General features: G+C 35.6%; 2 protein-coding genes across 2 annotated transcripts in view; both read right to left on the bottom strand.

Moving 5' to 3' along the window:
- Positions 1–3,017: 3,017 nt before the first annotated feature.
- On the bottom strand, positions 3,018–5,994 carry LOC128250775 (collagen alpha-1(XII) chain-like). Its single transcript, XM_052976670.2, has 3 exons — positions 5,798–5,994; positions 4,650–5,021; positions 3,018–3,567 (listed from the first exon to the last, which is right to left on the bottom strand). Exons 1-3 carry the CDS (start codon positions 5,952–5,954, stop codon positions 3,563–3,565), a joined length of 534 nt encoding a protein of 177 aa, XP_052832630.2. The 5' UTR covers positions 5,955–5,994; the 3' UTR covers positions 3,018–3,562.
- Positions 5,995–7,836: 1,842 nt separating this feature from the next.
- The window catches only part of LOC106870273 (matrilin-1), a 27,821-nt gene continuing 25,657 nt past the window's right edge, over positions 7,837–10,000 (bottom strand). The window contains exon 13 of the mRNA XM_089340991.1: positions 7,837–7,965. Coding sequence (XP_089197117.1) covers positions 7,895–7,965 — 71 coding nt within the window. The 3' untranslated portion in view covers positions 7,837–7,894. The remainder of the gene's footprint in view (positions 7,966–10,000) is intronic.

Raw genomic sequence — 10,000 nt, 5'->3', positions numbered from 1 at the left:
TCCCTTTCCCACAAATTTTATGCTTTGTGACTTCAGTAGAAAGGATAACAATAATAATAATAATTATTATTATTATTATTATTATTATTTTATGTTTGACTTTTGTTTTGCATTTGTACAAGTTGGATCCAAGTCTCACCCAGAGACCTCAAGAGACAACAAGTTAGAAGTTCATGTAGGTGTTATGCCTAGGGTACCACATATTTGGATTTGTACAGTTTTGTTCTAGTAAATGTTTAAGAAACCATAAGAAAATTTATTTTTTATTATTATTATTATTATTATTATTATTATTATTATTGAGTGAGAGAGCAGTTGCTTGCCATCAAAGTGACACTGAGGTAAAATATACGAAACCCAATATACCCATCATGACTACCCGTCTGATAAGGGTACACCAGGCACATGCATCACAACCATATGTGCGCGACATGGTGATCTCATATCAAAATAAACACCGCATGCCCTCGCAGGTGGGACCCAGTTAGAATTTTCTTCAGGTCGGGTAGCCATCTCGCTCAAAAGGTCCCTGAATAAGGTTTGTTTAAGGATGTTGAGCAAAACACCCATGTTTCCAAAGGTGAAATATTCAAACCCCAAAGAATTCCTCTCAAAACATGGCTATGATGCTCCCCCACTACTTCTGTTCGTGATCAGAGATGCACATATCGTCAGCCACCAAGGGACATGCTCAACTGGTTAAGGCCAATCAACTGACAAGCAAATCTGTGGTATTGAGTAGAATATTTGCTGTAGACCATCTTTTTATACCAAGACAAACAATGTACAGGATAACACTTCCAATCAATTAAGATCAGAAGCCATGAGTGCCACTGCCTGGTACTGCATCCGGGCAATTATTATTATTATTATTATTATTATTATTATTGTTGTTGTTGTTGTTGTTGTTGTTGTTGTTATTATTATTATTACTATTATTATTATTATTATTATTATTATTATTATTATTATTATTATTAGTAGTAGTAGTAGTAGTAGTAGTAGTAGTAGTATTTACTTTTACTCTGCGTGTTTGTTACAATTACTCGCCGAGACACACCCAGCGTCCTTGGGCGAGTGAAGGTTAAGAGATGTTACAGTATGACTGAAGACTTGGGGAGGAGAAGTGGCAGGGGCAGAATCTTTAGGGCGCCGGACAAAATGCTTAGCAGTTTTTCGTTCGGCTTCATGTTCTGTGAACAGATTCCGCCGAGGTCGACTTCACTTTTCGCTGACTAGTTCAATCCTACTGCTTGGCACCCTGGGAAGGTGTCTCCTGCTACAGTCTGGTGTGTCCTTGAGCAAGACACTTTATTTCAAATTCACATTGAATTTTCGAACTGTTGTTTGTAAAAATTGTTACTTTGCTGGATGTTTGACGTAATTTAGACACATAGCTTGTTATGCCAATTTGCGTTTTTGTTGTTTCTCCCCCCCCCCCATTCCCGCGCGGGATGGAGGCAGAGATACCAGTAGCTGGTAAAATGAACATAACTAACGGAACGAGTTTCAAATTGAGAGAGGTAATTATACTTATAGATAAATTGCGAAAATTTGCCGAAAAGGAGCGAAACAAAGTAAAGCTGACCCCTCCTGAAGGTTTTTTAGCAGAAGTCGAATAGAAAACTATTATTTACAGGGCACTCAACATGAAAGAAAGAAAAATAGAAGCGGCGAAAGAGGAGGATATCGAAAGATGTTTGGAACGTTTTAAGGAGAAAGTGACTTTTTATACTCGTGGAAAGCAAGTTTCATCTGAATCCATCCCAGAAAGTTTCATCTGAATCCATCCAGCGGTTCTTGAGATATCTTGTCCACAGACGAACAGACACGACTGAAAACAATACCTCCGCTTTCGCTGAGGCGAAGATAATAAAAATCACAACAAAAATGACAAAATATTTCAAGTAAAGAAAATTTGTATTTTATTTCTGCGACGTTATAAAAAAAAAAACGAACTGTTATAATAATTCAGGCTACATTTCATGCATGTATGTATGTATGTATGTATGTATGTATGTATGTATGTATGTATGTATGTATGTATGTGTGTATGTATGCGTATAGTCTGTTAGTGCTTGAGTAGATGTGGATACATGTATGCATGTACACACTAACACACACACACACACCTATCTACCAATTTATTACATTTTTTCTACATTTTTTCGTGCAGCTGAAGATTGCTCTTCATATTGCATTTAAGGTAATGCTCACATTACTTAAATAAATTGAAGTAGCATGAAACGTGCGTACTGCAATCACTTTTGAAATCCGTGTTGCTTATTATTTGATATATATATATCTATATATATATATATATTAATACCAAAAGCTAATACTTATCCCCACTTAACTGTATATATTGCGCTAGAACACAGAATGCTGTGTTATTTACCATGACGTAACCTCTCATATTGTCGTCTAATTTATCTCTCGCTAGCACTATGAACAAGCGTGCTTTTATGCACCACATGTCCTTATGAGAATTTTTCTCTTGGTACATAACGCGGTGTTCTGCGTTCTTTTAACACAGCATCCACTTCTAAGTGGGGATATATATTGCATTTTGATATTAATACTGCTTCTGTTGCTTACGATGATACTAATAACAGTTTCATGCAGTTCCATATAAGATAAAGTTTCGTGGACACGTAAGACGAATTCATCTCGTCAAAGGTCGAAAGAAAATCGATGGATTTGAGACGACCTCAAGATTCTGAGCTTCTATTGGTCAGTTCATGTCACGTGGTGTAGATATCATGGCATCAATTCCTGATCTTTTCCTTATTCTTAATCACACGTGCTGAGAGAGGATGCTGGCTGGGAGCTGTTGGCACATTGCCGGATGGTCGGTGTGTGTAATGTATTCAATGACGTCGAATCATTACGTTTGATACGTTGCATGGTAGGATGGAAGCGTTTTGTGAGTCGCCGAACAAATAAAGAAAATATCTGCTGTCGCTTCCATACCATCAATGCGACACGACATGAACTGACTCGTAAAGCCCCATATCTAGGAAACCATATTGAACTTCTTTACGATTCACTACTTTTCTTTCAGTGTTTGAAGAGATGGGATCGCCCAATGTTCTTACCAAATTCTAAGTCATATGGAACTAAGTCAAACTCTTACTAAAAAATATAAGAGACATTTACCAAATGTGTTCAATTCCACTTTCTTTTGTTTGTTCACTCACTCGTGTGTATGTATGTATGTATGTATGTATGTATGTATGTATGTATGTATGTATATGTGTGTACATATGCTACAAAATTCATTTTCGTTCGAATCTTAAGTTTCATCTAACTCTTTATTCAACTTCTCAGTTTGGTGTTAATAAAACTGAATTTTTAGAACATAAAATTAACACACACACACACACACACACACTCGCGTTGTGTATAGAATTACATGTTTGAAGGTTTGTGTATGTATTTATATATATGCGTGTATTCGTATATGGTACGTGTATTCATTCGTTATTCTGAAGAAGATTTAAAAAAGGTAGTCGTTTATTCCGTTATTCCATAGTCTTTGTCGGGGGGAAGAGCCAGGGTTTTATCCTGAAAAATAAATAAAATAAAAGCAACTAGATTTATAAATAAAAAGAATGAAATAAAAACAAAGAGAAGTTCAATAACAAAAATTTTGTTCGAAGCACTAATGATTTTCCCTTCTCTAACATCAACATCAACGATTAGACCAACAACAACAACAACAATAATCCTTTCTAATTTTAGCAAAAGGCCAGAAAGTGTAGGGGTGGGGGTCAGTCAATTATGTCGACCGCAACACTTGATTGGCATTTTATTAATTGACCCTCGACGGTATTTGAACTCAAACCGTAAAGAGCCAAAGAATTACCGCCTGGAATTTTGTCCAAGGCGATAACGATTCTGCCATTTCACCATCTGAATGATGATGATGGTGATGATGATGATAATCCTTCGTACTGGAGGCACGAGGCCTCAAATTTTGTGGGATGTGACTAGACGATCACATCGACCTCACTACACAACTGGTGCTTAATTTACCGACCCCGAATTTGAACTCATAGCGTAAAGAGCCGGAAGAATGACCCTTAATCATTTTGTCCAACATGCTAATCCGGCACGAGGCCAGCAATGTTTAACTGTTGGGATTTATTGAATATTGTCCGTCTTGATACCTGATTGGTATTTGATTCTATCGATCATCGAGAGACGAATGGCGAAGTTGTTCTCGGCTGGATTCGAACTCGGGAAAAGCTATGCAAAGTCATGCTCTTCGTTTCCGTCAGTCGCCCACCCTTACCAAGGTTCAATGGTAGGAGCTTTATTCGCATCGTGCCACCCATCCGATCGACCGTGACGCAGGTTACACTGAGATACAAGATACAAGTTACAGACAGCACTTAGAATATACCCGTGCATAGCCGAAACAAGACGAAATGTTCATGGTTGGAACGCCTTCCATGAAAGGTCTGCTTCATCAGGACTGACCGTGGGCGGAGCATGCGTTTGTGCAAACATAGTGGTATACGTGTACATGTGTGCATATCGGTATCTATGTGTTTGTGTGTATCTGTGTGTATGTGAGTGTGTGTGTGTGTATTTAGGCGTGCGTGTTTGAGTGCGTGCGTGAATAGTTGAACTTCTTTACTTACGGTGGCAAAGTCGGTTTAAGAATTCGTGGCTCAGTTGCACCATACTGCTTATCTTGGTGGCGTCCAAAATATTACGTTCTCCAGTAATGCTTGCCAAAGTTTTATCCGAATTTAATTTATCCATCTTAATTACAAACACTTCAATGCCGCTTTCACGGAGAAACCTCGCATTTGTCTTCACTCCTTCTGGATCACTCAGTTTTCCTTTCAAGAAAATAACTGCCACCTTACGTGCTCCTTTGCGGGCGCCATGTTTACTCATAAAAGATATCGTTGCAGTTTCTCTTAAAAGAGTTGTGATGGACGTTTTGTAGAAGATGTCGAGGTGATCAAGTATTTTAGTCCTGGTTTGATAGGTGTTGAAGTGGAAATCTGAAAAAAATCCATAAAATTATATGTATATATATATATATATATATATATATATATATATATATATATATATATATATACACGATTATATTGAGGGTACATGTTTTTGTGAGATACTCAGCCCCTTTCAAGTTAATTCAAGAGAAAGTAATTTAGGTAAGCGAATAACTAAATCGTCATATACATGCGTGTGTTTATGTGTGCAAACACATACATATAAATATATATATATGTATATATATATATATATATATATATATATATATATATATATATATATATATATGTGTGTGTGTGTGTGTGTGTGTGTGTGTGTGTGTGTGTGTGTGTGTATGTATGTATATATGTATGTATGCATGTATGTATATATGTAAGTATGTACGTTTGTTTGAGTGTATGTGCGTGAACTCATTGCTTAAATGGCCACTAAATATAGTTCGTGGACGATTGATAGTTTGGATGGGCACTGATGAAAGAGCAAAAACTCCTGGAGTATGGCATATACGCCCATTAACCATTTTACATTTTCGATCTCATCGTTGTTGTTTACATCAGGCGTCTCGGATACGAAACTCTGTAGCAAAATCAGTGCTGGATTAATTTCTAAACAAAATCTGTAGAGATAACCTTAACAAGTGTTGTAATTGCACTGCTAACACAGAAGAAAACAGTATTCACTTATAAAAGCGTTTGATATACTTTCTAGTATATCATGGATTCATAACGAAATACGATGTCCCTAAAGGTCATTAATAACGAGTTTGCTTTATACTTACTTTTTAATGCGTGGCATTTTCCAGTAATCATACTAAACATAAATTTTTTCTTAGTAAGATACTCGTCTGTGATTGAACTCTTGATGAAGGTAGTAACAGTGTGTGTCTCTTCGTAACCCATGACAGAAGAATCAAACACGAAGTTTACGTCAACCATTCCCTTACATTCTGGAAATAAAACAATAAATTTCTTTAAAAATACTGATGTTCAATCATCATATATCTCTATTGTATTTGTCTGTACCAGTGTGTGTGTGTTTGTTTGTATGAATGTATGTGTGTGTGTGTGAATGTGTGTGTACGAGTGCATATATGAGTGTGTGTGTGTGTATGAGTATGTGTCAGTGCGCTTTACCTGTCTAATATGAAGAATTTGATCACATAAACGCACAGAATTAACTATTGTAGAAATATATACGCATGTCCCTTGAACTAAACATGCAACGAAGCAATTATATATGAAACACAAGTCACGTCAGTGAAAACAAACGTTTATATTGTACGTAAACTCTATGTTACAAATGTAAGAATGTAAGTTTAAACAACAATATTTCAACCAGTCTTCTTTCAGAAAGAGGCAAAAATTAAATTTTAAAAATTATTCAATTGTTAACTGAATGAAAAAAAAAAGGCACAACACAATAACAAAAAACAAAAAAAAAACCAGTAATTTCAGTCTCAAATGGAATAGACTACAGAGATGCGAAACAATATAGAAATGTGACAAAAACTGAGAGCTAGGCTAAACTAGGAAATGGTTCCAACTCAAAATCTTTAATAAATTTGCAAACGTCAGATCAGAGATCTTTGTTGAACAGCGTCAGTTTGGCAAGTATCTTGAGCCAATGGAAAAACATTATCACCGCATGTGTGAACGGTTAATACTTAGAGACTAAAAAATCTTTTGTCATATTCTATAGAAGTACCCCCGCATCCCCAAACGCCACATTTTATTTTCACTACCCATATAAAATACTTTTGTGTAACAGAAGTTATTTTGACAATAACAAGAAGAAAACTCCCTTCGATGATGAACAGACGTTAAAAATGATATGGGTGATAACTATAAAGATATCAGCTAAAAAGATTATTTTGAAAAGAAGATAACTCAATTCAGAGTGTATGCATGTATGTATGCATGCATGCATATATGCACGTATATATGCATGTATGTATGTATGTACGTATGTATGTATGTACGTACGTACGTACGTACGTACGTATGTATGTATGTATGTATGTATGCATGTATAGATAGATAGATAGATAGATAGATAGATAGATAGATATAACAGCTTAAAAAAATTTCATATATGTATATATACATTTATATTTGGTTAATATATATATATTCGTATATATACACATATAATATATACGCATACACCCTTCGTTGACGGAAGGATTAGGGGATATTAATTCCCTGAAAAGCGGCCAAGCAGCCATGGAACATATCTAGGTAATCTCCGTTATTTTTTCTGTGTGCGACCAAAATAACAAGACGCTTTTGGTTTAGTTCAGTTACCACAGCATAGGTGTTACCGACTGTTGTCTAGTTATATTGTATTTATCTTCCCGTACACATATACTTGGCGTTATCTTCATTGATGAAGTGGTTCGCTACAGAATCAATTGTAAGGTGTTTTATTGATTAAACTTACCTTGTTTTTCACGGAATTCTTCATCACTCAAGTGTAAGCAGGCAACTATTTGATGGACTGGATTTCTGATGGGTGGGGTGGGGAATGCTGACCAGCTCCCCTAGCGGGTTGGCATTATGCGAAAGTTAAAATGATAAAAAGAGCATTGTGACCTGGTCTATCATGTGATCATGTGATATATATATATATATATATATATATATATATATATATATATATATATATTTTTCAAAGGTTTAAATTTATACATTTAAAAGGAGGTTTAATCTGGAGTTTAATCTGGAAAATTATATATATATATATATATATATATATATATATATATATATATATATATATATATATATATATAGGGGAAGGTTCATCTATAAATGCCTGTCAAAGAATGTGAGGCTCCAAGGGCGCTAACGAGGAAGTGGTGGGTGGATGGGGACACTCAGAGATACCACGAGGTGAACGAGGGCTTTGTGGGAGCGGCAGGGTTCATATACTCACCTTCATCTGTACCTGAGGAAAAAGAGAAGATAATAATAATAATAATAATAATAATAATAATAATAATAATAATAATAATAATAATAATAATAATAATAATAATAATAATAATAATAATAATAATAATAATAACAATAATAATAACAATAATAATAATAATAATAATAATAATAATAATAATAATAATAATAATAATAATAATAATAATAATAATAATAATAATAATAATAATAGTAATAATTATAATAATAAACTTCAGATGCTAAAACTTGTTGAAAAACATGAAAGACCGAAAAGACTTCACTCTATTCTGAAAGAGAGCACGAAATTCGCTACTGGTCTCTTAGAGACCTACAAGATTGATCAGGTTGAAGGAAATGCGCCAACTGCTGCTGCAAAGAAAATAAAATTAATTGCAAGGGCAAAAGCACATGAAAAATTAGCTAGCAGATGGGAACAGAAACCTCTGCATGGCAAATATGTGGCTCGTAGCAAACAAGCTGATATCGACCAGAAACACACGCATCAATGGTTACGAAGCTCAGGGCTAAAAGCAGAGAATGAAGGTTTCATATTAGCTGCTCAAGACCAAAGCTTATTAACCCGGAACTACCAAACCAATGTGATAAAAAATGGAGCTGACCCAAAATGCCGATTCTGTAACGATGAGATTGAAACTATAGACCACCTAATATCAGGGTGTAGAGTCTTAGCACCTGTAGAATATAAAGCAAGACATGACAGAGTCTGCCAGTATTTACACTGGACAATATGTCGGCATTATAAAATCAAAACCGCTGACAAATGGTATAAAGACCATCCTGAAACTGTGACTGAGGGAGAAAATGTGTCGATTCTCTGGGACTTCCCCGTACATACCGACAAGACTATAAAAGCTAATAAACCGGATATTACTATAAAAGATCAGACAAAAAAGATGTGTTTATTAATTGACATGAGTATTCCTTGCGATCACAATATAGCGGGGAATGAATTTGACAAGATCAGTAAATATAAAGACTTGCTAATAGAAATTGAAAAAAATGTGGTATCTCAAGGCGACTACCATACCAGTGATTGTAGGATCTCTATGAATGATAAAAAAAAAAAGGTACTGAAACCTATTTGAAAATGATACCAGGCTCACCATCCCTACAGGAAGTGCAAAAAATCGTGTTAACTGGAACGACTCATGTACTGAGAAGAGCAGATATCCATTTTAAATGAAATCATTGATATTTGGACCTCTGGTGAACAGAGCTTTCATACGGAGTTTTAAAAAGTAGACAGAAAAAAGCTCAATGAATGGGTCAGGAAGATAAATTATATCGTTGGTGATATCAGGACTGACAACATCACAGACACCAACAATCTGATAAATGCAATCTCGATCTTTAGTTTTGAAAGCCAAAGGTAAATGTCAACATAACCTGAGGGGCCGCCGTGGTGGAAAAGGAGGATAACGCAATCTATTAAAGAGACCGGAAAGCATATTAAAATTCTGGAACGGAAAAAGGGAAATGAAGTTCAGCGAGAGAAACATGTTGAACTAGAGAAGAAGTATAGGGTGAAGAAGAGAAAGGGAATTAATGTTGTGATTGAGGAGTTAAAACAGAGGCAGAAAGGTAAAGCATATAAACTAAAGAGATGTGAATAGAGAATTGAGAAGTACAGATTAAACAGACGTTTCGAACAAAATGAGAAACGAGTCTACCAGGAGCTGGATGGGAAAGAAAAAGGTGAAAAAGAGACATGCCGGATGCTGAAGAAAGCAAAAGATTCTGGGCAAACATATGGTCTCAGGAGAAACAGCACGAAATTGAAGCAGAGTGGTTAAAGATACTCAAAGAGGCGGGAGACTGGAAAGTATCAGCAGGAGGATTTGAGAATAATCGAGGAGATGATTAGAGATCAGTGCAGGAAAATTCCTAACTTGAAAGCGCCTGGCCCAGATGGGGTTCAAGGTTTTTGGTTTAAACACTTGACAGCTCTACACGGGAGAATTGTGAGACAGATGGACGAAATACTGACTAGTGACATTCAAGTA

Source organism: Octopus bimaculoides, chromosome 24 (assembly GCF_046866305.1).
Source record: "Octopus bimaculoides isolate indiv1 chromosome 24, ASM4686630v1, whole genome shotgun sequence".
NCBI classification, from domain to species: domain Eukaryota; kingdom Metazoa; phylum Mollusca; class Cephalopoda; order Octopoda; family Octopodidae; genus Octopus; species Octopus bimaculoides.
Note: the sequence above shows the minus strand (reverse complement) of the source record. Positions and strands in the feature narration are given on the sequence as shown.

Coding starts and splice junctions, on each gene's coding strand:
- LOC128250775 (XM_052976670.2), bottom strand. CDS start 5,954: ATGGTTGACGTAAACTTCGTGTTTGATTCTTCTGTCATGGGTTACGAA. Junction 5,022..5,797: donor AAAATGCCACGCATTAAAAA/GTAAGTATAAAG, acceptor GATTTTTTTCAG/ATTTCCACTTCAACACCTAT.